This window comes from Rhea pennata, chromosome 26, assembly GCF_028389875.1.
Source record: "Rhea pennata isolate bPtePen1 chromosome 26, bPtePen1.pri, whole genome shotgun sequence".
Lineage (NCBI taxonomy): Eukaryota > Metazoa > Chordata > Aves > Rheiformes > Rheidae > Rhea > Rhea pennata.
In genome coordinates, this window is record NC_084688.1 from 3271090 (window position 1) to 3297664 (window position 26575).

The 26575-nt window shown below is 64.8% G+C and overlaps 2 protein-coding genes across 2 annotated transcripts; one reads left to right on the forward strand and one right to left on the reverse strand.

Moving 5' to 3' along the window:
* Window positions 1-574: 574 nt before the first annotated feature.
* On the forward strand, window positions 575-4608 carry SGCA (sarcoglycan alpha). The gene is made up of 10 exons (XM_062595874.1): window positions 575-1459; window positions 1853-1987; window positions 2108-2265; window positions 2365-2437; window positions 2512-2710; window positions 2913-3075; window positions 3220-3425; window positions 3533-3559; window positions 4051-4239; window positions 4480-4608. The coding sequence occupies exons 1-10, from the start codon at window positions 1189-1191 to the stop codon at window positions 4481-4483; spliced, it is 1425 nt and encodes a 474-aa protein (XP_062451858.1). The 5' UTR covers window positions 575-1188; the 3' UTR covers window positions 4484-4608.
* A 1641-nt stretch (window positions 4609-6249) lies between these two features.
* Window positions 6250-25263, reverse strand: COL1A1 (collagen type I alpha 1 chain). The gene is made up of 51 exons (XM_062595552.1): window positions 25074-25263; window positions 23234-23428; window positions 22986-23020; window positions 22841-22876; window positions 22614-22706; window positions 22459-22527; window positions 22025-22069; window positions 21633-21686; window positions 21310-21363; window positions 21069-21122; window positions 20730-20783; window positions 20367-20420; window positions 20223-20267; window positions 19863-19916; window positions 19664-19708; window positions 19355-19408; window positions 18770-18868; window positions 18638-18682; window positions 18451-18549; window positions 18015-18068; window positions 17804-17911; window positions 17285-17338; window positions 16966-17064; window positions 16622-16675; window positions 16427-16525; window positions 16026-16079; window positions 15480-15533; window positions 15323-15376; window positions 15128-15181; window positions 14526-14570; window positions 14331-14429; window positions 13927-14034; window positions 13417-13524; window positions 13232-13285; window positions 13093-13146; window positions 12739-12846; window positions 12602-12655; window positions 12153-12206; window positions 11664-11825; window positions 11426-11533; window positions 11082-11189; window positions 10794-10847; window positions 10594-10701; window positions 10171-10224; window positions 9936-10043; window positions 9638-9691; window positions 9418-9525; window positions 9046-9328; window positions 8772-8962; window positions 8448-8690; window positions 6250-8342 (listed from the first exon to the last, which is right to left on the reverse strand). Exons 1-51 carry the CDS (start codon window positions 25153-25155, stop codon window positions 8196-8198), a joined length of 4362 nt encoding a protein of 1453 aa, XP_062451536.1. The 5' UTR covers window positions 25156-25263; the 3' UTR covers window positions 6250-8195.
* Window positions 25264-26575: the final 1312 nt, after the last annotated feature.

The following is a 26575-nucleotide window of genomic DNA, read 5'->3' on the forward strand; positions in this document are numbered from 1 at the left end:
CCGTGTCCCCGCTGGGTCCGTGTCTGTCCCCTGCCACCCCACAAATTGCGTCCCCTGGGACCGGGGCGGTGCACGGCACTGCACCCAGCCCTGCATCTCAGCTTCCCTGTGCGAAGGGGGGGGGTGCGATGGGGGGGCTGCTCTGTGCTGGGGGGCAGAGACACCCTGGGGGACCGGCCGCGGGTTTGGCAGCACGGGGGGGGGGGGACCCCTTCTCCTGCAAAAGCACCTCGAAAGGGCTGGGCGGGCAGGGCACAGAGCACCGCTTTTGGCCCCCCCCATCCCCACTGTCGTGGGGGGGCCGAGGCCCCCCCCGAGCCCAGGCAGCACAGGGGCAGCAGGACCCTGCAGCGGCCCCTCGCCCGCCACCGCTTCCTGGCCCTCTGCGCGTGACAGCGGCGTGACGTGTGCCGCACGCCGTGACGTGACGTCCCCCACGGCCACCCGCTTCCCCTTCCGCCACCGCCCGCCGCCAGGCCCGGCCTCCACCGCCCCCCCCCCCACCCCTGCGGCGCCCTCCGCCACACCGTGCCGAGCGCCCGCCACCCTCCCGGCGCTGCACGGGGCCTTTGCACGCGCCTGCGCACGCCTCGGCTCACGAGCACACGCGCGGGCACGCCGATGCACGCGCTGCGGCACACCGATGCACGCACCGTGGCATGCCGATGCACACGCCGTGGCATGCTGATGCATACACCGTGGCACGCCGATGCACACGTGCCGGCGTGCCGATGCACACGCCACGGCGCGCCGATGCACACATTATGGCACGCCGATACACGTGCCACGGCACACCGATGCACACGCCGTGGCAAGCTGATGCCTGCGCATGGGCACACCGATGCACACGTGCGGACATGCGAATGCACGCGCTGTGGCACACCGATGCGCACGCCGTGGCACGCACCAATGCACACCAATGTGCATGCCATGGCACACCGATGCACACGCCACAGCACACCGATGCACACGCCACAGCACACCGATACACACGCCACGGCGGCGGGTGGGAGTTGAGCCCAGCGGCCAGACTGGGGGCCCTGCCGCCCCGTCCCCGAGCGCCCCGTCCCGTTCTGCCCCGGGAGGGGGGCACCCGGGCAGGGGCTGCGGTCGCCCCGCGCTGCCCTCGCCGCGGTGCCCGCAGCCCCCAGCTCTCGTCCCCTGAGCCCGTCAGGAGGACACATAGGGATGAGGCCACCCCAAAACCCTGTGGCGGAGGGGACATCCCGCCGCCCCCCAATTTGCTCCTTGGGGTGCAAAGGCGGCTCGGTGGCCTCCTGCGCGGCGTTTCGGAGGGCACCGGCGCCCGGGGTGGGGCGGCGGGGTGGTCCCACGTCCCCATCCCCGCGGCACGCGGTGCCACCCGCTGCCCCTGTCAATCAGGCCCTGGCCGCGCTCCCGGCCGCGCTGGCGGCGAAGATGGACGCGCCGGAGCTGCTCCGGCTCTGGGTGCTGGCAGGCGAGTGGCCGGGCCGGGGGCACCCGCAGGCGGGACGCGGCCGGGGACCCCCCAGGAAAGGGGCAGGGAGAGGGGGGGCGATGGTGGAAGGGGTGGCGGCAGGGGGGGACATGCGGCTGCAACGTGAGGATGGGCGCGAGGGGTGGGGGTTGGGGTGGGGGGGGGGACTGAGCGGGGATTTCGCCGCCGCCGGGCCAGGTGCCAGCCCTGTCCCTGTCCCGTCTCCAGCACCTCCTAAATATATCCCAGCCCTTTGCCTCTGGAGGGCCCGACGCCAGGGGGATGGGCAGGGGCCTGCAAGTGCCTTTGAGTCAGCTTGGGGTCTCGGTGGGGAAACTGAGGCACGGCGGAGCTGCCCCCCACCCCGGCTTTAGCCCTGGTGCCTCGCCGCAGCGGTGGCCCTCGGCGGCGCCCAGGGCTCCCTCCCCGACCTCAGCCTCTCCTCCGAGACCGGAGCCATCTTCGTGCACGAGCTCGAGCGGGAGCCGTTCCAGGAGGCCTTCGCCACCGCGCGCGAGGATGACGGCGGTGAGAGGAGGGGGGGGCTGCGCAGGGCGCCGACGCGGGAGGGTTTGCGGGGCTGCCGCCAGCCGCAGAGCCTCACCGTGCGCCCACCCGCCCACCCACCCGTCGTGTCCTCGCGCCCAGAAGCCGCCGCCGCCGCCGGCCCCATCACCTTCCAGCCCCACCTGCGGGGCCGCCCCGACCTGCCCCGCTGGCTGCGCTATGCCCAGCGCGGCCCCGCCGAGCCGGGCTACCTCTACGGCTCGCCCACGGCCGCGGAGGTGGGCACCCACGTCATCGAGGTAGGCGCCGGGGCAGGGCGCCGGGGGTCCCCGCGCCCCTCGCACGCCCTCGTGCCGACGCGCCGCCCGGCCGCGGCCGGGACCTCTGCTCCGCTGCAGGTGCTGGCGTACGGCAGGGACACGTACGAGACGGCGGCGCAGAGGGTCATCGTCACCGTGGTGCCCTCCGCCGGTGAGGGCGGCGGCGGTGGGGGGGGGGGGGTCCCGGCGCGGCCGGCGGCCCCGCGCGAGCCCTGTCTCCCACAGCCGGGCCGCCGCCGTACCAGGGCGAGTTCTTGGTGGCGAACAGGAACGTGGAGGAGATGCTGCCGGCCGCCGCGCGGCGGCTCTTCCGGCAGGCGGCCGACGGCGTCTGGGAGCGGCGCGACCTGAGCATCATCAACATCACCTCGGCCCTGGACCGGGGCGGCCGCGTCCCGCTGCCCATCGAGGGCCGCAAGGAGGGGTAGGGGCGGCGGGGGCGCGGAGGGGGGCGCCGGGGATGGGGTCGGGGTGCGGGGGGGGAGGGATCTGCTCCCGGGTGCACCCCGAGCCTCCGCACTCTGGCACCCGGCCGTGGGAAAAAGCGGCTTCGGGGGCCCGTCTGCGGCGCAGCGCGGCCGGCCCGCCGCTGTGTGCGTGTCCCCGTCCCCCCCCCCCTTCTCCAGGGTGTACGTCAAGGTGGGCTCGCGCGGCGCCTTCTCGCGCTGCCTGGCCGCGGCCGCCTCGGCGCAGAGCCGCTTGCGCTGCAGCCTGGGCCAGCAGCCCGTCGCCACCTGCTACGACACCTTCGGGCCGCAGTTCAGGATCGACTGGTGCAACCTCACCCTGGTGAGACCCTCACCCCGGCCTCGGGCCGCCGTGCAGCGCCCGTGCTCCCCCCTCTTCCCACCCCGCTCTTCCCCACGCTCTCTGGGAGCCCCAACCGGGGCCGCCCCATCCCCCCCCGCTTGCCGACCTCCAGCCCCTTTCCAGCTCGAGGTCTCCGCCAGCCCCACGGTGCTGGGGCCGGCCCAGGGCACCGGGGTGCTGGAGGAGGGCGGCGATTTCGCGCCCCCCACCGCCTCGCCCGCCGCGGACTTCCTCGCCGGCTACCTGCTCACCATCCTGGTGCCGCTGCTGGTGGCCGCGCTGCTCTGCCTGCTCCTGGGCCACCTCATGTGCTGCCGCAGGGAGGGAGTGTAAGTCGGGGGACCCCCCCCAAGAGCCCCGCTTTCCGCAGCACGCTGGGTGCGGCAGCCCTTCCCTCACCGTCTGCTGGTTTTCCCCTTTCTGCTTGGTTTTATAGGCAAAAAAGGGACATGGAGACGTCCGAGTAAGTCCCGGGGCTGGTAGGGGGTCCGTGCAGGCGGCGGACGAGCCGGGGCCAAGCGGCACGGGAGGGTCCCCAGCCCCACGTGGAGCCCGCCAGGCTCTTCTCCTCCTGCCCCCCCCGGCTCGGCCACCTCCAATAACCGGGGACGCGCGAGGGTTTGAGCACAAGAGCTGTTTTACTTCGCACAGTGTCAGCTACGAGGGCTGGTCCCCGAGGTGACAAGGGGGGTCCCACTGCCCCCCCCCACCATGCCACCCACCCTGGCCGGGCTCTGCGGGGTCTCACTGGGGTGGGGAACGCTGGTCCTGGGTGCAGACGTGCACCAATCCTCCCCGAAGCGGCGTGCACCGAGTCGTCACCCGCGATGCCCCTCCGCACTTCCCCGTCCAGGGGTGATGGTTAACACGGGCTGGGTGCTGGGTGCTGCTTGGGGGGGCCGGGGGGGCGGGAGGGGGGGGGGGGGAGCGCGCTCACGGCCCTGCTGCCCGCAGCATCCAGCTGGTCCATCACACCACCATCCACGGCAACGCGCAGGAGCTGCGGCACATGGCCAGCAGCCGCGACGACGTCCCGCGGCCCCTCTCCACCCTGCCCATGTTCAACGTGCGCACGGGCCAGCGCGCCGACCCCACGCGGGGCCTGGGCGACGCCGCCCGCCGCCCGCTCCTCCCGCGCCAGCGGTGAGCCCCGCCGCGGCGTTTCGGGGAGGGGGCACCGTTGCTGGGGGGGAGGCAGCACCCAGGGGTGTCGCGGGGGTGCAGCAGCACGCCCGGGTCCTATTCCCTTCCCCTCCAGCCCAAGCTGTCCCTGGGCTCAGGAGCTAATGAAACCCTTAAAAAAGAGCCCTGGGAGCCCAGGGGCCTTTTTTTGGGGGGGGGGGGTGCGGAAATGGGACTAAGCTGCTTTCTCCCTCTCTCCAGGTAATGGGCTGCGCCGGGTGCTCGTGTCCCTCCTGCCGCCCTGGGCTCGGTGCAGGCGGCCTGGAAAGGTCCCCTCCGCTGCGGGGGGGAGGGTGCCGCCGGGTTGGTAAAGCTGCTCTTTGGCAACGAGACGTGTCCGTGTCCGCTCGCTTCTGCCCCGGGTGAGCGGCTGCGGGGGTCCCACCGGGGGGCCCGGCCGGGCACCGCCTCAGGTACCTGCGCCGAACAGAGACTTGAGTTTGCCCGTTCTCTGCACCAAGCGGGTTCCCTCCCGGAGCATCCCGGGGTGCAGAGGTGTCCCACGTCCCCAGGCTGCGCTCGGTGGCAGTGGTGGCAGGACAGTGGCCCTCTGTCCCAGCCCGGGACAGCTCTCCACCAGCCGGCAGCTCAGCCCCACAGCCCGGGGTGGGGGGGGCAAGGGGCGCAAAGGGGGGACCCCCACCCCCGTGCCCTGGCATCCTCCCGCGCACGGCGCGCCCGCCTTGGGGGGCTCTCGCCTGGTCCGGCCGGCTCACCCCATCCGCCGAGCAGACCCCGGCATCCCGCTCCAGCGCCCAAGGCCGGGCTGCGATGTGGCTTAACCCCTCGGCGCCTGGCAGCTCCGCCTGGCCCAGGGTGGGGGGGCGGCGCTGGGGTCCCGGGCACCCCCCGGGCACGGCCGCACCATCCGGCCGCTCCTCGGCCTCCTGCGAGCCCAGCGGCACGGGCTCTCGGCGCCTGCAAAGAAAGAGGCTCTTTCACGGCGGGGCCAACCCCCCGGCACCGGGGCGGGCGGCCAGGGTGGGGGGTTACGAAAACACGGGGGCCCGACGGAGAAACAAGAGGAGCCATTGAAAGGGCCGGAACCCGGCGCCGGCGCCTCCCGAGCAGAAAGGCCCCATTCAGCCTCCGGCCCCGCGGCGCAGAAACCGTCCCCTCGCCCGGGGCCGGTGCGTCGGGGGCTGCCGGGAGACACCCCCGGCCCTGGCACCAGCAGGGTGTCACGGGCACCCGGACCCCCCCCCCTGCCCCGCCGTGGGGTCTCGCAGGCGGCCTGGGGAGCGCTCTGGGTGCACGCGTGTCCCGGCGCTGCTGGCGTCCGCGCGCCTGGCGGTGCCCGCGCTGCTGCTGGGGTGCGCTGGCACCTCCCGGGTGCTGCTCTGGGGTGCAGATGTGCACACATCTGCCCGCGCGCACATCTGGCACGTACAACCTGCACCCGGTTTCTGCGCCCGGCCCCAGCCCCTCTCTGCGCGTTTCCCTGTCGCGCGGGCCGCGTCCCCCCCCCCCCGCCCCAGCGATGCCGCTCCGTGACACCCCCCCCCGGGTGGGGGGCACCCCGGGGACCCCAGCCTGGGCTGCCCCAGCCTGGCTTCATGCCGCTCTCTGCAACTGCCCAGATGTTCCCCGCAGCCCCTCCAGATGTTCCCCAGCGGTGCCTGCCGCCAGGTTCCCTCCTCCCCCCGCCCCGTCTGCTGCCCCCCAGCTCGGGGGCTGGGCAGTGGGTCCGGCCCCCCTCCCCGGCCGTGGGGCGGGCTGGGGAAGGGGCAGGGCCGACGGGGGGCTGGCGGGGGGCTGGGGCAGAGGCGGGGAAGACGGGAGCGGGGGAGCGGAGGAGCGAAGCAGAAGGAGAGCGGCAGCCCCGACGACGAGCGGCATCGGCACCCGCGGACCCCCGGCCGCGGCGGAGCACGACCCCAAGCCGGCAGCCCCCCGTCGGGGCCGCCCCCCCCCCAACGAAAGGCGCAGGGACCCCGGCGGCCGCCAGAGAGGACTGCAGAGCACCGCAGGTTTGTTGGATCATTTCACATGCTTTATTTCAGCAGTCACAATAATTAAAAACATCTCAAATTATTATACATATACAAACTAGGTACAGACTCCTCGTACACCCTGGAACATCTGCCTCGCTGGGAGACGGGCTGGCGAACGGGGTGGGTTCAAACCCCCTCCTCTCCCCCAGGAGGGAGCGAGAGAGCGAGAAAGAGCGGGGAAAAGAGGAGCAGAAGGTTTTAAAAAAAAACAGAGCTGGCGGCGGCTGCAGAGGCCGGCAGGAGGAGGAGAGCGGCGGAGGAGCGGGTTAGAAAGAGGGGGGAGAGGCTGGATGGAGAAAGCTGCTGGAGGACGAGAGCAGAGATGAAATGCACCTGCTTAACCTGGGAACCAGGGCTGCTTTCACGTGCTCGCCTTTCCCTTTCAAGGCTTTTTGGCTCTACCTTGCATTTGTCTCCACGCCTTGCTTTAAGGATGCATGTGTGTGTGGGTTTAAATAGCACCTTTAGAAAATTCACAAGTCGACCTGGGCAGCAAAGGAAAAAAAAAGAAGAAAAAAAAAAAAAAAAGAAAAGAGGGAGGAAAAAAAAATCAACCCAAGACTCACGTCTTTTCAGACAGTTTCCGTGTCTGTAGCACCAAGCGGTCCCGGGGCTGACGCTGCGCGGTGGCTTCGCCCAGCTCGAACCTCCGCAGTTAGACCGAAATAAAACAAAAGGGGGAAGGAAAAAAAAAAAGAACAAAAATCCATGGGATGAAGAAACCCCGGCAACTCCAGCTGGACCTTGAATGGAGAGGGGGGGAAAAATCAACATAGCAACAAAAAGGAGAGGAAAAAAATAGACAAAACTTAGCACCTTTGCTCTGAACCTGGCAGGAAAGTCCCGGCACGGCTGAAAAACCCCAAACGAACCTAAAACTACTTGGAGGGAAAAAAAATTAAAAAAATAAGGAAAAAAAAATAAAAAAGAAAACCACAGCTGTGAGGTAGCCTTCCAGAAAAGGAGAATATACACTGAACGGTCCGGTTTTCTCTGCTCCAGGGATTTGGCTGTCGGGGTTTGCCTCGGGGGAACGGCTCAGCTGCCGAGCCAGGGGCTCGCCTGCAAAAAGCGGGTCCGCGCTCGTCTTTGGGCCACCGGCGCCCCGAAGGAGGCGTCCGGGCTCGCAGCTCCCCGTGAATTGGTTGGGCTCTTTTACATCCTTTTTTTTTTTTTGCTGCCTGAACAAACAAATGAAAAATATTAAAAAAAAAAAAAAAAAAGGAAAGAAGAGAGTTTAAAAAGAAAAAAAATAAGTCAGGTTATAAATGAGTTAAACATTTTCCTTTCAGTGGTATATATAATATAATATATATATATATTAAAAATGCATGTAGCAAAGAGCCCGGCAGAGAAAGGTCGGTTAATTTGGATGTTGCCCGACTCCAGGTTGCAAGGAGAGATCTTAGCGCTCGCAGGGGCCGGGGAGGGAGGAGGCGAGGGGCAGGTTTGGCCGGCGGGAGCAGCTGGTTTCTCGGCACTGGCGGGTCGGTCTCTCCGGATCGAAGGCCGTCGGCGGGGCTGGAGCGCTCGGCTCGGCCGCGGGAAGGGCCTCGGCGGCGGCGGCGCTCGGCGAGACGAGGGCTGCGGAGCCACGAGCCGAGCCGGCCCCGCGCCGTCTTCAGGGCGGAAAACGGAACGACACCGAGGAGGAGGAGGAAGAGGAGAAGATGGAGAGAAGGGCAAGCAAGCGAACCCACTTCCTGGTTATTTGGTTTGAAAAGTCATTTATTTTTATTTTTTTTTTTGGTTTAATGCTTTTTTTGGATTTTTTTACGGAAACGAAAATAGTTTGAGCGACGCTGGATAGAAACCGACACGAATTCAAGTCCATGTGAAATTTTCTCCTTTTTTGGCTGTTTTTTTTTTGTTTTTTTTTTTTCTTTATTATTTACTCTCTCCTGTACGCGTGGGGTTTCCGGTTTACAAGAAGCAGACGGGGCCGATGTCGATGCCGAATTCCTGGTCCGGAGCGCCAACGTCCATGGGGGCCAAATCGATGATGGGCAGGCGGGAGGTCTTCGTCGTCTTGTACTCAATGACTGTCTTGCCCCAGGCTCCGGTGTGACTCTGCCGGGGAAGGGGACAGTCAGGCTCGACGCTCCCCCCCCCCCCGGCCACGTCCTCCTCAGGAACCCCCGAGCGTCCCCCTTGGCCGTGGCCACCACCACTCACCGTGCAGCCGTCCTCGGTGACACCGTAGGTGAAGCGGCTGTTGCCTTCCGCCCGGATCTCGATCTCGTTGGAGCCCTGGAGGAGCAGGGCCTTCTTCAGGTTGCCGCTGTCGCGGTCCATGTAGGCGACGCTGTTCTTGCAGTGGTAGGTGATGTTCTGCGACGCCTCGGTGGACATCAGGCGCAGGAAGGTCAGCTGGATGGCCACGTCGGCCGGGTTGGAGCCCTCGCCGCCGTACTCGAACTGTGCCAGAGGAGAAGTTAGATTGGCTGGTGCTCAGCCGTCACCACCTCCACCACCCCGGCCCCGCGGCCCCCCGCTCACCTGGAAGCCGTCGCTCATTGTTTCGCCGAACCAGACGTGCTTCTTCTCCTTGGGAGTCTTGCTGATGTACCAATTCTTCTGGGCGATGGTGGCCTGGGTGGGGTAGACGCATGTCTCTCCTGTTTCCATGTTGCAGAAGACCTTGATGGCATCTAGGTTGCAGCCTTGGTTGGGGTCGATCCAGTACTCGCCTGCAGGGCAGAGAAAGGGCTGTCAGGGCCACGGGGGCTTGTGGCCACAGGATGGGGGTGATGGGGACCAGGCTGTTACTGACCGCTCTTCCAGTCGCCGTGGCACATCTTCAGGTCGCGGCAGGTGCGGGCAGGGTTTTTGCGGGTGCCCTCGGGGCTGCGGATGTTCTCAATCTGTTGACTCAGGCTCTTGAGGGTGGTGTCCACCTCCAGGTCACGGTCGCGCATCACGTTGGCATCATCAGCTCGGTAGTAGCGCCCACCATCGTGAGCCTTCTCCTGGGGTGGCTGAGGCAGGAAGCTGAAGTCGAAGCCGCCACTGGGGGGACCGGGAGGACCAGGGGGTCCAGGAGGGCCAGGGGGACCCTGTGGCAGGAGGAGAAAGAGATGAAGGCAGGAGGCTTGGCACAGCGGCTGGCGAGTAGCTGGAGCACTGCAGCAGGACCAGTACGTACAACAGGGCCAACGTCACCAGTGCGACCACGGGGACCAGGTGGACCGATGGGGCCGGGGAGCCCGTTGAGACCATCCTTGCCAGCGGCGCCAGCAGAGCCGGGGGGACCCTGTGCGGGGAAGAGAAGAGTGGGTGAGCACTCAGAGCACCCTGCAGGGATGGGACGGACAGCATAGTCCTGTCCCGGACATCCCCAAGCTGGAGGAGCAGGGGGTACTTACTCTTGGACCAGCGGGACCGGAAGCACCAGAAGGCCCTTGTTCACCAGGAGAACCCTGTGCAGAGCAAAAACATAAAATAGCCCGTTGGCAACATGCTCAGGCAATGAGAGCTGCCTTCACCAGCCACCTCCAGCGTCCCCATGGCACCAGGCAGCATCCAGCAGCAGACACCCTGCCGGGGACCCAGACACTGGCCCCGGGGACCCCCAAGCCCTCTGGGGCAATGCTGCAGGCAGGTTCTCCTGCACCACAGCCAGGTGCTCAGCACTAGCCCAGGGCAGGAGGAAGAACTACTTACAGGAGGACCTGGGGGACCCTGGAGACCGGAGAAGCCTCTGTGACCCTTCATGCCTCTGTCACCCTGTTCACCAGTTTCACCTTTGTCACCACGGGGACCTTGTGGGCCCTGGAGGAGGAAGAGGAGGAGGAGACCGTGTGTTGAGTGGTGAGGGGCTGCATCAGGCCAGGTGCTGCCCCAGCGCCTGCAGGGCTGTTGTCCACCCACTGCACAAAGACGGAGGAGCTGAACTTACAGCAGGACCGCGAGCACCAGCAGGACCAGGGGGGCCAGCAGGACCAGCGGGGCCCTAGGGCAGGAGGAGAGAGACAACAGGTTAGAGCATCCTCAAAGATTTCCCTGGCAGCGTGGCGGGCAGTGTCACCCAGCACCTAGGGCAGGGTGGTCTGTGGGAGGCAGGACACTGGGGCGCCCAGGACGCCTGGGTCCCCTCGCCAGTGCCCGGAGGAGAAGCTCCCTCCAGTGGTGAGAGTGGGGCTGAGGGCCAGACTCCGACCCACGTCAGGGTCGGCCCTTGCTCAGTACCAGAGCTGAGCTGTGCGGGCTGGTGGCCCGGACTCCTGGGCCCCTCCACCAGGGATGGGCTGCAAATCCTGCCCCCCCCTCCAGCTTGGGTCAGGGGTTCAGGCAGAGCGGGAACAGGCAGAGCATCACTTACGGTCTCACCGCGGTCTCCGTTCTTGCCAGCAGGACCAACAGGGCCGGGGGCACCGGGGGCGCCAGGAGCACCAGGGGGGCCGGCAGGGCCAGTCTCACCACGGTCACCCTGCGAGGAAGAGGAGGAGGAAGCAGAGACTTCAGCATGGGCTGGCCCAGCCCCACCGCCCCCTCCCCACCGCCCCAGCCGTGGGCACTCACCTTGGGACCAGCAGCACCGTCGCGCCCGGGAGCACCTTCAGCGCCAGGAGCGCCCTGTGGAGGAGCAAAGACCCCCTCGTTAGGGCAGGCGAGCACTAACGAGGGCTTCAGCAGGAGGGCCTGGACGAGCAGCACGCCTCGGGCCCGGCCGTGCCCCGGTGACGCCGATGGACGCCACGAGCGGGCGCGTGCTCAGCAGGGCCGGTCCAGCGCCTCTGCGCCGGGGCCGAGCGCCGACCCTGCGTGGCCGCGGAGGGGACGGTACCCTGCGGTGCCACCGCTGCTCACCTCGCGTCCGGCTTCACCAGGGGGTCCGGCCAACCCAGGAGGGCCCATGGGGCCGGGAGGACCGCGCTCGCCGGGGGAGCCAGAGGGACCTTGTTTGCCGGGTTCGCCCTGCGGAGGGGAGAGGAAGGGGCAGCGTTGGAGGAGAAGCCGACCACGGAGACGCTCCGACCCGGGCGGCGCAGCCGGAGCCCTCTCCGAGCAAGGACGGAGCCTCCAAGCCGCGTAGCGACGCCGCATCCAAAGGGGATCTCGGCATCTCCCGGCCCCCGGGATGACGTTCCTGCCCGAGGGCAGAGCCCGCCCCGCGAGCCCTGCCGCGCGCCGCGAGCCCCTCGCCGACTCACAGATGGGCCAGGGAGTCCGGGGAAGCCTCTCTCGCCTCGCTGCCCGGGGAGGCCGACGACGCCGCGCTGGCCGGCGATACCTTGGGGCCCAGGAGTGCCGGGAGCTCCCTGCGGGGAGAAATCGTGGCTCAGGGAGATGCAGCGACGCCAGCACGGCAGCTCCGCCGGGATGTCCCCCGCCAGCGCGGTCGCCGCACGGAGATGCGAGGGGACCAAGTCGGCCACGGGGATGACTTACGATGGGACCGTCAGCGCCAGGAGAGCCCTTCTCGCCGGGAGGTCCGGGGGGACCAGCGGGGCCGGGCTCGCCGGGGCGGCCAGCGGGGCCGGTCTCACCGCGGGGTCCCTTGCCGCCTTCCTTCCCGCTGGGGCCTGGGGGGCCGGGGAGGCCGATGTTACCCTGCGAGGGGAGAGAAGCTCAGTCCCGGGGCAGGCGGCCAAGGCTCGGCCCGCCAAGTCCGGCGGTTGCCGCGGTTCTCCCCGTCTGAAGGGAGTCCAGGTGAGTCCCGGTGCCAACTGGGACAGCACTGGGACAAGCCGTCGCGGAGCTGCCTGGACCTTCGCCCAGTTCGCCGCCGCCGCCTCGTGCCTCCGAGCAGAGCCCTCGGCAGAGGGAGCGCGGCTGGCAGCTCCGAGCATCGTCCTCCCTCTCCCCGACGCCGCCAGGCTGCCCCCAAGCCCTGCCGCGTCCGGCTCCGCGCGCGCCTGGGCAGGAGGAGGTACTCACAGAGGGGCCGGGGGGACCAACTCTTCCAGCAGCACCAGGGAAACCAGTAGCACCCTGGAAGGGAGAGAAGCCGGCGTCACGCAGGGCTCGCTGAGCCGCCCCCGCGCCCAGGGCCCCGTGCCCGGGAGCGACGCGCCAGCGCTTCGGGCTGGCACGGCCCCGATTTGGGAGTGGGGCGATAAGGGCAAACCTTCCCCCTTTCTGCTCTGCCCCCCGAAGGGATGAAACAGCCCCGAGCAGAAACATCCTTGGAGAGGCAGAGCTGGAAATGCAGCACCTCCTGTCCCCCAAACTGGGCCCATCGTGCTGTCGTGGGGCTGGGAGCGAGATCCCGCAGGGTGGCCCAGCTGCTTCCCCACTCCCGTGCTGGAGCTTCCCGGCATCCCCCTGCCCGGGGACCCCGCAGCCACATCCCCCACCCCATGGCCAAGACCTGCCGTGGTACTTACAGGAGGTCCAGCACTGCCACGAGCACCTTTGGGACCAGGAGCACCAACAGCACCCTGTGGAGAAGGAACGGGAGTGAGCGGCGAGGCTGAGCCACGGTCGGGGACGAGTGTGGGACGGGGGCCGGGGGGCTACTTACAGCAGGGCCAGGAGCACCGGTGGGGCCAGCAGGGCCGGGGGGACCTGCGTCACCCTTGGCTCCAGTATCACCAGTTTCACCTTTAGCACCAGGCTGGCCGTCAGCTCCCTGCGGGAGAGCAGAGCCGGGGTGAGCCCGGGGGGTGCCGGGGCCGCCAGCCCCCCTCGACATGGAGGGGGGTGATGCCGGCGGACGGCACATGCTGCAGGAGAACATCCTGCAGGAGAGCGTCCCACCAGCTCCCGGGTAGCATCGCCCCCCTCCTCGAGCGACGCAGGATCCGGCCGTTGCCGGAGGGAGGAGCGAGAGGGGAGCGAGCGGCTACCCGTGGCCGTGCCGGCCGCGCCGACTTACGGGAGGGCCAGCAAATCCAGCAGGACCAGGTGGGCCGGGCTCGCCGCGGTCTCCCTAGGAGAGAAGCCAAGAGAGCCGGCGTCAGGGCTGGGCAGGAGGCTGCCACCGCCGGCAGAGCCACGAGCCGCGAGCCACTTACGGGAGCACCACGGGCGCCGGTGGGACCAGCAGGGCCGGGGGGACCAGCTTCACCCTGGCAACGGGGAGAAAAGAAAAAAATGGGTTAAAATCTCTGGAAATGAGGCGTCGGCACGTGGTGCATCAGGAGGAGCCGGTGGCCTTGCCACGTCCCCTACGCAGCACCCCTGCCCGGTGCCACCTCACCTTGTCGCCGGGAGCACCAGCTGGGCCAGGGGGGCCGATGGGACCAGTGAGACCTCGGAGACCATCTTTGCCAGGAGCACCGTCAGCACCTTTGGGACCAGGATCGCCCTGGGGGAGAGGAAGGCCACGGCAGGTTAAAGCTTGTCCCCCTCCTCCCCGTGGCACCCCAGAGCATGACCTACGGCGCCGTCAGCTCTTCACCCTCCCACCTTCGGGCGCTGCTGTTTCCAGCCTGGGAGAGGCCGGGATCTTCCTGCACCGCCCCATCTCTGGAGGAAACCCTCCGTGTGTCCACCGGCCCCCGAGGGCTCTGCTTGTGCGAGGACGCAAGTGGCAGCGGGCCCTGCTCCGGGTGCCTGCGCCCGGCTCTGGCTTTGCCTTGGCCCCGCGGGACGGATGATGCATCCAGCCCCCGAGGGGCCAGAGGGTGCGAGGTTGGAGATAGAAGTGCGAGGGCACAGCCTGGGAAGATGGGGCAAGAGGGAGCACAGGACGTCCGGGGACACTTACTCTGTCACCCTTGGCACCTGGCAGACCGGCAGCACCACGCTCTCCGGGCATACCCTGCAGACCGGGGGGCCCTTGGTTTCCAGGGGCACCAGGAGCACCAGCATCACCCTGGACAAGAGAGAGAAAAAACATGTGTTAGCAAGAAATCACAGCTCTTTCCTCCGCAGCGCAAACCCTCTACTGCTTCTGCCTGGCTTGCAGGTGGCAAACAGCCCTGCAGGTCCCACGCCACAAACCCCCAGCAGAAGTAGGGGGAAGCAAAGACCAGTCTCCTTTTTGGCTGCTCCAGAGGAGCTGCCAGTGGAAGCCAGCCACCCTCCCCATGCATGGCAGCAGGTGCCCTTGCGTAGGATTGTCCCCACCCTGTGCATGCCACTGAGGTAGAGAGGAGACCTTGGACCTACCTTAGCACCATCGTTACCAGGAGCACCGTTAGCACCACGAGGACCCTGAGGACCAGGGGGGCCTTGGACACCACGTTCACCAGGGAAACCTCTCTCGCCCTGGAGAAGGCAGGGAAGAAAAGAGCCCAGACGGTTATGGAGGTGGGCACAGAGGAAAGATCTTTTGGCTCAGATGGAAAGCAAGGTTCAACTTACTCTGGCACCAGCGGGACCAGGGGCACCAGCATCTCCAGGGACACCCTGTGTGGAGAAGCAGAGAGATTTTGGAGTTAGCATGGGAAGGAGGTGAGCAACCCCTGCACCAACATGATGTGGGTCCTAACCTGCCCAGGCAGGCCATGGTGAGCACCCTTGCTCTCCTCCCTCCCTGAGACACTGGCAACCCTGGGGCTCCCACTGCTCTGCCCTTGGGATGCCCTTAGGGATGGGGAAGGCCAGGGGGTGCTCAGCCCCTTGGAGGGATGGGGCAGCCCCAGGAGGAGACGGGCTCCCACATGGACCCCAAACTGAGGTTGGGGTCCCCTGTGCTGCCTCCTCTCTGCTCTCCCCGAGGAGGCTGCGCGGAGGCTCGGCAAGGCTGGCACACTTGGAGCCCGCTCTCCTGCTGCACTGCTGTGGCCTGGGGAGGCAGCCCCAGGCTCTCCCCCAGCCCAGCTTGGATGGGGGGGGCAGGCGAGGTGCCTGGGGCAGCTGGGTGTCCACATCCAGCAGCCCTGACCCTCAGCCAGGGGACGAGCGATGGGGAGGAGGCAGGGAGGAGGCAGGGACAGCCGCACACGATGCTTTCCCCCACTCACCTGCTCACCGGGCTTGCCAGCCTCACCAGGGGGGCCAGCGGGGCCAGGCAGACCCTGCGCAAGGAAAGGAGGAGAGAAGAGGTGTTACAGAGGCAGACGGCCAAAGGAACAAGAACAGGAGCAGCACTGCTGCCGCAGAGGGGTCTCCCCCTCACCCCCTGCCCACCTCCCCAGGGAAAAGGGACTGCTCCTCACCTGGAAGCCAGGAGCACCAGCGGGTCCTTGTTCACCTCTTTCACCAGCGGGACCCTGCAGGAGATGGGGCAAGCATCAGGGCAGGCAGCTGGCTCCCAGGCCTGTTCCCCAGTGGCCCAGCACAGCTCCGGGTGGGGAAGGGGTTATTCATACTTACGGTAGGGCCGGGAGGACCTTGGGCACCAGCTTCACCATCTTTGCCAGGAGCACCCTGAGGAAGAAGAGGAAGAGGGTGCTTAGAGCAGGGTTTGGTTACAGGTGGATTTGGGAAAGGGACTCAGCCTGCCGGACCCAACCTTCAGGTGCTTCTGGAGGGGACCCCAAGCAATGAACCCGTGAGACTGCAGAGAGATCTCCCTAGCAGGGCAGAGGAGGATGGAACCATAGCGCCTTTGGCAGACCAAAGAAGCTGTGAGCTTCCCTGGGACACGTCACGTCCTTGCAGGGCCTTTTGTCCCTGCTCCAAAGCCTCTGGCAATGATCACACCTGACTCTCAGCCACTTCAGCTCACTACAGTATTCTGCCCAGTTTTGCTCCTTGGAGCCTTCCTAGGGCCCAGCTCCGCCAGTCCAAGTCATGTTCCCCTCTGCCCAGGCCCTCCCTTCCCCCCTCATTGAGGTGAACCTCCCTTGCAAAGCCCAGGTTGGGTCTGGTCCTGCGAGGTGGATATGTTGTAGCCTCCAGGGACAGGTGAATACTTACAACAGCGCCAGGGGGACCAGGAGCACCTCTCTCGCCAGGTTTGCCGGGCTCACCCTAAACACAGGAGGGCAGAATGAGACCAAGGTGGGACCACAACTCCGCCACGCATGGCTTTACACCTCCATCGGACATGGCTGGTGGGTGTGCAAGACCAGCTCTCCCCTCCACTCCCCATTGCCCTTCCCGGGGACATGTCCCCTGAGCCACCCCTCCTTGGGTTTCCAGCCCGAAGGAGCCAGCATGCCCCTCCACATCCCAGGAGATTGCAGAGGCCCAGCTTGTAGAAAGCCATAAAGGACAAGCAAGCCCCAAGTTGGCCTTGTGCAGCATCTTTGCCTCCGTGCTAGGGGAGGCCTGACCAGCCTGTGTCACCGTGGGAAGCAGCTCATGTCGGCACTCACTGCAGCGCCTTTGGGTCCAGGGAAACCCATCACACCAGCTTGGCCTCTGGCTCCAGGTGGGCCTGGGGGTCCAGGGCGGCCATCTTGACCAGCAGGGCCCTATCGTGGGGGAAACAAGAGTTCCATTAGCAAACCCTGTGGTAACCCAAGAGGATGGGGAGGAAGGAGCAGAGCAGTCAGCCAGATATTACTTACAGGGGGGCCAGTCTTGCCATCAGGACCAGGGCTTCCAGGGCTTCCAGTCAGACCCTGGAAGAGAGCAAAAGGTGGGTTAGGACATCAGGTTTCCTCTGCTGGCTGCAAGAAGCATGCTGTTCCCTGCAAAAATCAGGAGATTTAGCATCCCTGAAAGTGGCCTTCTCCATGGAAAGAAAAAGAGCTCTGGACCAGGGCCACCAATGCACTAGCAGCCATGGTCATGCTGATGTGGCTTGCTTCTCCTCACAGCCAGTCCTGCCAAGATCTCCAGGCTGCCCTCACCCAACCTGACTCCAAGCCATCTCTTCCATGTCCATCCCACCATACCTCCAAACACTCACCTTAGCACCAGGGAGACCAGGTTCCCCAGGGCGTCCAGCTTCACCAGGAGATCCTTTGGGACCAACAGGGCCGGGGGACCCACGCTCACCAGGGGGACCCTAGGAAGGAATGGGAGATGAAACAGAGGTTACTTCAGCTGGAGGATATGGATGAAGACAGGGAATGAGAGTCACATTATGGGAGGAGGCAAGGACAGAGAACCAGCCTCAGGGTTGAGTAATCTGGAGCACAGCAAAACTGATAAACCTATCGCATCCCCACTGCCCCATTCAGGACACTTCTTTCCCACACAGATGAGGAGGAGAGTTTGGTACTTACCTTGGGACCAGCAATGCCATCAGCGCCAGGGAAACCACGGCTGCCAGGAGCACCCTGCAAGAGACACAAGAACGATCAGCGTGGTGTGGCTGGACAGCATGAAGAGCAGGTGGGTAGCTGAGGTCTCTTGGGCTGCTGGCAATAGGAATAAGCCCAAGGCAATGGGGCAGCTTCAGGGGACTTGGGGTTTCAAGGGAAAGATATTCTGATGTGGGCCTCAGCTTCCAGTCGGGAGCAGGCCTGGTCTCCCTCAGGGCTTGTGAGATGCTCCAGTGGAGATCTCAGGCAGGGGTCCTGGTGGAATGAGGGCATTAGAAGAGATTGAAGCCAGGTGGAATTTCACCATCCTAGCGTTTGGTCCAGGAGGTGTCTGGCTTTCTGCCCAGCAGAAGCCTGGAGTGCCCAGGAGGTGGAGCCAGTGGGCAAGATGTCCAGAGCAGGAGGAGAACTCGGTCTTGGAGGAAGAGGGATAAGAATAGGGATATGACAGCAATGGCAACAGGGAGAACTCCTACTTACACGTTCGCCAGCGGGGCCAGGAAGCCCAGCGGGGCCAGGCTCACCACGGGCTCCTCTCTTGCCTTCTTCACCAGCTGGACCAGGGGGACCTTGGACACCAGCAGGGCCCTGGAGAAGGAGGCAGAGGGGTGAGCATTCACAGGATACATTGAACTAAGCTGAGGTCGTATCTGTCAGCAAGCCCTGCAGGGGCTGTGAGGAGGTTACTTACAGGTTCGCCTTTTGCACCAGTGTCTCCCTTGTTGCCTGGGGCACCAGGTTCACCCTGGAGGTGGAAGAAAAGGAAAACAGGCTGTTTAATACCAGATCGATGAGCAAAGAGAGCCACGAGCCTCGTCCTGTTGGGATCCTCAGCACGTGGGCAGATGTTCAGCATCTCCCAAGGAGCTTTCAGTCCCCAGTGCCCACCCTGCTACTTGCAGGGATGGAGATGGAGGGAAACATCTCCAGGCAGGACAGTGGGTTGCTGGAGCAGAGGAAGGGACTTGAACCCAGGGAGAAGGTGGAAGGCTCTTGCTTGGGAAGTGGTAATACCAGCCACAGAGGCAAGGATCAGGGCTGAGCCCTACTGCTCAGCATCTCTGCCCAGCTTTGCAAGGGGAAGAAGGCCCATCACAAGCAAGATGGAGAAGAACAATGATACTTACACTGTTACCCTTGGGACCAGGGGCACCACTGGGACCTTGAGGTCCAGAGGGACCACGAGCACCGGGGAAGCCAGGAGCACCAGCAATGCCAGGAGCACCCTAAAAGGGGCAGAAGAGGTGGTGAGGGAGCTGCTCAGACCTTGGTCCCAAGAGCCATGAGGAAAGGTGGGTGATGATGGATACTCACAGTTGCGCCTTTGGCACCAGGCTGACCATCAGCACCAGGGTTGCCCTGCAGAGGAGAAAGACAAAGATGAAGGTTATCCCAGGCTTAGCAGGATACAATGTCAATGGGAATGAGCCATTGGATGCCACTTACAGCAGGACCAGCAGCACCAGCAGGGCCAGGGGGACCGGGCTCACCACGGGCACCTTGAGGACCTTCACTACCGCGAGCACCCTGGGGACCAGTTTCACCCTGGAGAGGAAGAGGGAGAAGAAGCCATGAGCACATGGGCTGCTGTGAAACTTCCTTACATCTCTGGATTTTCAGGACCTCTGTCTCACTTCCCAGTGGAGGCTGGGTATGGGAAAATGGATGATTTTCGTGTTCTTTTGTAGCCTGGTTTTCAGTGGAGGCAGAGTCCTACAGCCTGCAGAGACACCTGAGCCATGTAAAATGCAGCCATGAGATTTAACTGGAGAAGTCCTTCATCTTCACTGCAGATGAGAAGTGCAGCCACTTTGGCTACAGACTTGCCTGGCACCAAGCATGGATGAACCCACAACAACCAGGGCTAGACTCAGCTCTGCTCTCTAAGTTTTCAGGCCACGTTGTAAACACATTTGACACTCAATCCTTCCTCCTCCCCTCTCCCTATTTCCACCAGCTTTTCAGCTTCTCTGCCAACCCCTAGAGAGCTGGATGTCCCACTTAAGAGAATAGAGTCAGACAGGTCCCTACCTTAGCACCAGCAGCACCAGGGAAGCCAGGAGGACCAGCTGGGCCAGTTGGACCCTATAGGAGAGAGGGCACGTGTCAGAAAAGCAACTCCAGTGCACATCTGGAGCTGGCGGGTTTTCTGGGCACCAGAGCTCTGGACCCTGGCCAGGATTTCCAAGCTGTGGTCATGGAGCTGAGCTGTGCTTTGGCGTTGGCCAACGAAGAGATGCTGGAAGGGGATCTCCCATCCAGGAGTCAGCGAGTCCCCTCCAGGGAAGCTGACTCTGCGTAAGCTAAGGCCAGTTGCTCCAAGACAGTATTGTTACTTACTGGAGGACCAGCAGCACCAGGAGCACCGTCGTTACCACGAGCACCCTGTGGGCAAGGAGAGAGAGGAGGCACTCACCAATCATGCTTATCTGCAGTGGTGGCACAAAACTCGGCTCCTAAGCAAGCTCTGTGTGCCCAGGACAGCGTAGCCCAAGAAGGGATGCTCAGCCCTGCTCAAAGGTGCAGAAGGGATACTCACAGCAGGGCCAGATGGACCGGGGCGGCCTCTCTCTCCAGGAAGACCACGAGGACCCTGGGGAGGAGAGCAAAAACATGTCATCATGAGGAAAGCTGCCTTCATCATGCTGGGGCTTTTCCCATCCCTTCTCCCCCTGCCCTTCCTGCAGTGATGTCTCCAGGGAGTAAACCCCCTCCCTGCCCCACTGGGGCATCTTTGGAGAATCAGACCCAGAGGACAAGCTATTTCCCCATCATATTCTCCCACCACCACCCAAATCCTTTTGCTCATCAAGGCTGGATTGATCCTTTCACCCTTTTCTTTTGCATCTGGCTCACACTGTTGGGGTTGGCTGGGTAAGAACAGGACTCACTCACTCACCATTTGTCCAGGAGCACCGTTCTCACCAGGGCTACCAGGCTCACCCTAGGAACAAGGACAAAAATCAGTGATTTCCAAAGGCAGACAGAGGAGAGGAAAGTTTGGAGAAAGGGCAAAGGTGACCTTGTTGAGGCAGTTCCTCACCTTGGGGCCAGCTGGACCGGGTTCACCCTTGGCACCATCCAGACCGCTGAAACCCTGGAGCGCAGGAGAGAGAAGAAACAAGAGTGAGAGTCAGGAAAAGACCTCACTACCTTGGTCAGAGTCAGAATTTGGGTCTAGAAGTGCAACACCCTTGCACTGTGAAGGACGGGGTGCTCTCACAACCCACTTCCAGATGGGATGGCCCTCCAAATTAGGTGCTGGTGGAGGGCTCTGCACCAGCAGTAGCCATGGTGCTCCCCTTCCCCACAGGCCCACAGGTTCATGCCGGGACTGGGCATGTCATACAGCCATGCATGGCCTTCAAGGGCTCCCAAATCCTAACAGTAACAAGGATCAACTTACTCTGTGACCCTTCATGCCTGGCAGGCCAGCAGTTCCAGGAAGACCACGTGCACCCTAGAAGAAAGAGGCAGAGAGTGACTGGAGAGGCCCACAGAGGCACAGGGGGCTGCTATCCCCTGCCCACCCACTCCCAACTCCCAGGGCTCCAGGGAGCAACTCCTGGACACATCCTTGCTCCCGGGCTTCACCATCAACTACCCTGGCCCAGCCAGCCTATGCATGGATGGACAGGAGTTTTCCTGCCCACATGGGCCAATGGCTGCCAGAACCCCCTTGGGAATGCCCATGGAAGAGGAAGCCACCATCTCCCAAATGCAGCAGACACTGGAGATATCTTACCTGGGGTCCAGGAGGACCACGCTCACCGGGACGGCCAGGCTTTCCAGCTTCACCCTAAGAGAAGGCAAAGAGAAGAAAAACTTGTTGGAGGTTGATCCTGGTCCAGGTGGTCCCTATTCACCTGAAGACCTGGAATCCATCGGCCCAGTATTAATGTGGCCATCTGACCCTAAACTCAGCTCCAAGTAAGGGAAGATCATGTCCTCCCTGCAGGATGCAAGGTCTTGCAACAGCTACTTACATCATCTCCGTTCTTGCCAGGGGGGCCGGCTGGACCGCGGGGACCCATGGGACCCTAGAAGAGATGCAGGGCACAGGGGTGAGGGCTCAGCTCCGGAGCAAGGCTTCTCCCACCGCCCTCCCACAGGCATGAGCCGGGTATTCCCAGGCCAAGGCAGCGCCATTCCCACCGCTCCTGGCCTGGAGCCAAGATATCTCCAGCCAGAGAATCCCTCAAGTGGTGAAGGAGGGAATGGCAAGGACGAAGCCAAGGCTGGGAAAACTCAGTAATCCATCCCAGACTGACAGGATATGAGGAAGAAGGAGAAGATCAGCAAGACTTACAGAAGCACCAGGCTCTCCAGGCTCACCAGGAGGACCTTGGAAACCTTGAGGACCCTGCAGCGTTGAGCAGGAGAAAAAAAGGAAAAAATGGGTTAGAAAATGAGCAGCCTGGTCTGAAGACATTGCCCTGCTGGCAACAGTGGTACCCAGGTAAAGTGGAGTGAGGACTCGGAAGCAGTGCCAGGTGTGTGTTGTCACCCATCAAGAGGGCCAGGGAAGAGTGGGAGGCCACCTCCTACCCTCACTCCACCCTGGTCCCCTCTCTACCCCTCCACGGGGAAAGTTACTCCCAGCCAAGAGCCAAAAGGACACTTGGGGCTGCCAGGACCAAGGGGTTCAAGGTTGAGGACTGGGGTTCAAGTCCATGCTGGAGACATGGAGGAGATACTCACAGGAGCGCCAGGAGGGCCGGGGAGACCGCGGGGACCGGCTGGACCCTAGGAACGAAGCAAAGAAAACCCGAGCTGAGCAGCGTGCCACTACGTCGCCTCTTCCCCCCTTCCCCCCCACCGCTGTCGCCGCCGGTGCCGCTGTCTCTTCCCAGGACCTCCCGCCTTGGCTCACACCTCCTACCGCTTGGCAGCCGCCTCGGCGCTGCCTGCCCGGGAAACGCTCCCGCCCCGTGGCTTCTCTCCTTGTTTTACAACATTCCCACCTCCTCCCCGCCGGGGCAGCGGGCTCCGTGAGCCACGCCGTGCCGAGCCGAGCCCCAGCACGGGCCGAGGCGGCGGGTGCTCCCAGCCAATTTTCAGATGGAGGAGGGGGGGGGCACATGCCGGCGTCGCCCGGCCGCCTCCACCCGGCCGCCGCGCCGTTGGGTGCTCACCATGGGGCCGGGCACGGCCATGCCACCGGCTTTCTCGTCGTATCCGTAAGACATTTGAGGAGCGAAGTTCTGCGGAGAGGAGCGAGAGAGAGGCATGAGCATCGCGGGCATCGCCAGCGGGGCCGGGCAGGGCCGAGCGGTTGCCCGATACTCACTCCGCCGAGGCCTGGAGGACCTGGAGGGCCTGGGGGTCCCGGGAGGCCAGGCTGTCCAGGGATGCCATCTCTGCCAGGGGGGCCGGGAAGTCCCTGCGGGGAGAGCGAAGGCGGGGGGTGAGAGCGCGCCGGCGCTGCCCCCGTGCCGGGATGCTCCGGGGCGCAGCCGAGAACGGCCCCGGAGCCGTGCCGCGTCCGGCTGGAGGAGCTAGGCTGGAGATACCCACCCTGTCTCCTTTGGGGCCGGTGTCTCCCTTAGGACCCTGGAAGGGAGAGGAGAGGCAGGGGGTTAGGAAATGACGGAGGACACCAAGAAAATAAGGAGAACTCTTTGGGAAAGAGTTTTTTCAGGAAAGAGATGCGAGTGATTACCTCTACTCCAGTGGTTTCTGGGTAGGAAGGAGAAGCTGAGGAGAAAGGAGAAGGGTCAGTCGGAGGAGCCGAGCCCGCGCCACGTTTCCACCCACCCCGTTCCCCACCCCGCCGGGGCCGCAGCCCCTCCGAGGAAGGATGCTGAGCCCGTGGGCCCCCCACGCCCCCCCACACCCCGAGTAGCGTCGCGGCAAAGCGAGGCAGAGGCAGCCCGCTGCTCGGCGCGGCGCGGGGCCCGGGGCCGGTACCGTGGGTCTCGGGACAGATGGGGCAGCATTCTCCGAAGGGGATCTCGGCGTTGGGACAGTCGGAGGTGTCTTCGCAGATCACCTCGTCGCACAGGATGTTGCCGCTGTCGCACACGCAGATCTGGCAGGGCTCAGGTTTCCACACATCCTTGTCGTTGTACGTCAGTCCATCTTGTATGCAGCTTCCAGTCTGAACTGGGGAGAGGAGGAGGCGGGGAAGGGAGCGTGAGGGCGCGAGAGCCGGGGCGCGGGGGCAGCCGCCGAGACTCGCGGTCCGCGTTCGGCCGCCGGCGTTCGGCCGCCTCTCCTGGGCGATCCCGGCGCGGCCTTTCCCTCGCTTCTCCCCCCCGCTCCCCTCCTCTTTTCCCCCCTCTCCTGGAGCTTTTCGCCCTTCATCTGGTTCTCATCAGCCCATCGCGGTGACACAGGAAAAGCACCACCACAATAAACTCTTCCCACTTACTTTGGAATTTAAACAAAACCTCCAGCCAGTTGTTACGTCCAAACGCAACCTCGGCCCGCGGGAGCCGGGGCCAAGGCAAACAGCCCCCGCGCCGGGCCGGGCCGGGGGCTCGGCGGCGGCGGCGGCGGGGAGGCCGGGGGCGCCGGGCGGGGGGCGCCGGGCGGGGGGCGCCGCCGCGGATCCGGGCTCGGGGCAGGGGGGGGGGGGGGCGGGAGGGGACGGGACCGGCTCAGCGGCGCGGCTGGTAAAGCAGCAAGTGCGAACTAGGCACGGCTGGACCGCGGGCCAGGTGGGCTGGCTCAGCGGCTCCGGCTGAAATTCGATCCAGGCGGGTCCGGGCTAGGGCTGGATGAGGCCAGATTGGTTGCGCCGCCGGCGAGGGAATAGCGGAGGGAGCGGGAGGGGGAAGCGCCGGGAATCGGCGCATGTGGAGGGCAGGGCAGAGCGCCAGGGCGGAGGGCTGGCCCCGAGCGGGGCCGGGCGCCCGGCGAGGAGCGGGGGGCGCGGGCCAGCCCCCCGCCGCCGCCCGCCCGCCCCGCTCTGCCGGGGCCGCTTCGCTGGGAAACGCCAAAAAAAAAAAAAAAAAGTGCTCAAAAATCCCCGACAAAACGAGGAAAACGCTGCAGGCTGCGGCACCCCAGGCCTGGCGCTGCCCCGGGGACCCGCGGGGGTCCCGGCGGAGAAACGGGGGCGCTGGGCTGCGCCCCCTCCTCCACGCCCAGCACCCTCAAGGGTCGCATCCTGCACAGGCGCAGGGCAAAGGGGGCCGTCTGGGAAGGGGTGTCTAGACGGCCCCGGCTTTACGGGCTGCTAAAACATTTTCCTTATGAATCATCCGAGACTTTTCTAATTCTTTCCTGATGGCTTTTGCAGATCCCAGGGCCGTCGCGCCCCCCTCCCCTCCCCTCCTCTCCTCCCCTCCGGCTCCTCGCGCCGCCACCGCCGCAGCTCTCGCTGCCTTTTCCCCGTCCTCCCCTCCTTCCCCGCCGGCTCCTCGCTCCCCACCCTTCTCCCCCTCTCCCAGCTTGGCAAAGGCATCCAGGGCCGCCACCACCGCGCTCCGGGCCGCGGCCAGAGGCCCACGGAGCTGGGGACGCCCAGCCCGTCCCCGGCTGCCGCCGCGACGCTCCACGCAAAGCCACCGCGTCCCGCCACCCGCTCTCGTCCTTTTTCCTTTTTCCCCCTTTCCCCCCCCCACCTCCCAACCTCCTCTCCCCCCACCCCGCACCCACCCACCCACCCGTCTCCGGGCGCTTCCCAAGGAGCCGCGGCGGGCGGGACGGCGAAGGGACGAGCGAGGCGAGCGGCGTCGACGCGGCCGCTCGAGGCCCCGTCCCACCGGCGGGGAGAGCGCGAGAGCCGCCGCCGGCTACTTACTGTCTTCTTCTCCTTGCCCGCGGGTGAGTAGTACAGTCGCTGCTATCAACAGCAGTAACCGAGAATCCACAAAGCTGAACATGTCTAAATATTAGACATGTAGACTCTTTGGGCCTCTTTGTCTCAGAGTCGGGTCATACAGGGCTGCTCTGACTGTGTAGCTCCAATCCGGACCCCAGCAGAAACTTCCTACTGCCCTCGCCCTGCCTCGCCTCCCCTTTTATACGGTGCGCGGCGGGAGAGGTGGGACCGGCGCAGCCCGCGGCCCCGGCGCACCGGCGATTTTGGACGGCCCCTCGGCCAATCAGCGGGGCCCGGCGCGCCCCGGGGTGCGGGCGGCACACGCGCCCGCACACGCACACGCACACGCGTGAACTTCCCCCCCCCCCCGTGCACACACACACACACACACACAAACACCCCGGTGCCGCCGCCGCTGCCACCACCCCAGTGCTTCGCCGCGCCGCCGGGCAGCTGCGGGGCTGCGTTTCGGGGTGCAATCGGGGAGGGCAGTGGTGGCAAAAGGAGGGTGGAGGGGGGGGTTGGTCCCCGAGGGGTCCCCGCGCATCCCCACGCTGACGCCGTGGCAGCGGGATGCAGCCGGGCGCAGCGGGCACCGGCGCCGGCGCGGGCACCGGCACGGCCCGCAGTTGGCTCGCGCCACGCGGTCCCGCGCGACGCCGGCGCCTCGTGGACGCCCGGCCCGGCTCTGCCGCGGGGACGACGCTGCACTAGCAAAAACTGGGGTGTCCCTGGGACCCCCCCCGCCCCCCACCTGGCACGGGCTGGGCACCAACAGGGTCCCCGGGGCCACCAACCCCGCTGCCAAACGCGGCAAGGGGCTACTTGGCTCGGGGTGGGTTTGCTTGCTCGCCCTGCGGCTCCCTTCTGATCTTCTCCCTTTCTTTCTCTCTTTCTTTCTTTCTTTTCTTTCTTTCTTTCTTTTCTTTCTCTCTTTCTTTCTTTTCTTTCTCTCTTTCTTTCTTTCTTTCCTTCTTTCTCCCCTTCCTTCCTCCCCTCTGGCACGCCTCCATGGCTGTTTCCACATTTGAAGAGCCACGTTGGTTGGAAAAAGAAAAAGCTCGCTGACAATAATCCACAATACACCGTGCAATTTTGGGAGGGTGTAATTACACACCAAAAAATATATATATTTTTATATATATTTTTTTATATTATATATATATATATGTATCTATATTAGCGGGGCCGTGGAAGACACCAGGATCTCGCAGGGAGAGGGGGACGGAAACCCCACGGTGCGGGGAGCTTTCTGCACATCCCCCCAAATGATGTGTCATGGGGGGGGCAGCTCAATTTTAAGTGTTTTTAGGGAAAATACGGTGCCAAACAGCCCCTTTCCATGGGCCCGGAGAGCAGCCGAAGGGTCTGGGCCAGTCCATGAGCCCGCGGGAGTCCCCGGGGCCATATCCTGCCAACGGTGCCCTGGGCATCGCTGGGGCTCGGGGGTCCCCCCATGGGACTGGGCAGCGGCTCGTTGG

Coding starts and splice junctions, on each gene's coding strand:
- COL1A1 (XM_062595552.1), bottom strand. CDS start 25,155: ATGTTCAGCTTTGTGGATTCTCGGTTACTGCTGTTGATAGCAGCGACT. Junction 18,550..18,637: donor CTGGTGCCAAAGGCGCAACT/GTGAGTATCCAT, acceptor TGCCCCTTTTAG/GGTGCTCCTGGCATTGCTGG. Junction 16,526..16,621: donor ATGGCAAGACTGGCCCCCCT/GTAAGTAATATC, acceptor CCCCCACGATAG/GGCCCTGCTGGTCAAGATGG.
- SGCA (XM_062595874.1), top strand. CDS start 1,189: ATGAGGCCACCCCAAAACCCTGTGGCGGAGGGGACATCCCGCCGCCCC. Junction 1,988..2,107: donor CGCGCGCGAGGATGACGGCG/GTGAGAGGAGGG, acceptor CCTCGCGCCCAG/AAGCCGCCGCCGCCGCCGGC. Junction 2,711..2,912: donor ATCGAGGGCCGCAAGGAGGG/GTAGGGGCGGCG, acceptor CCCCTTCTCCAG/GGTGTACGTCAAGGTGGGCT.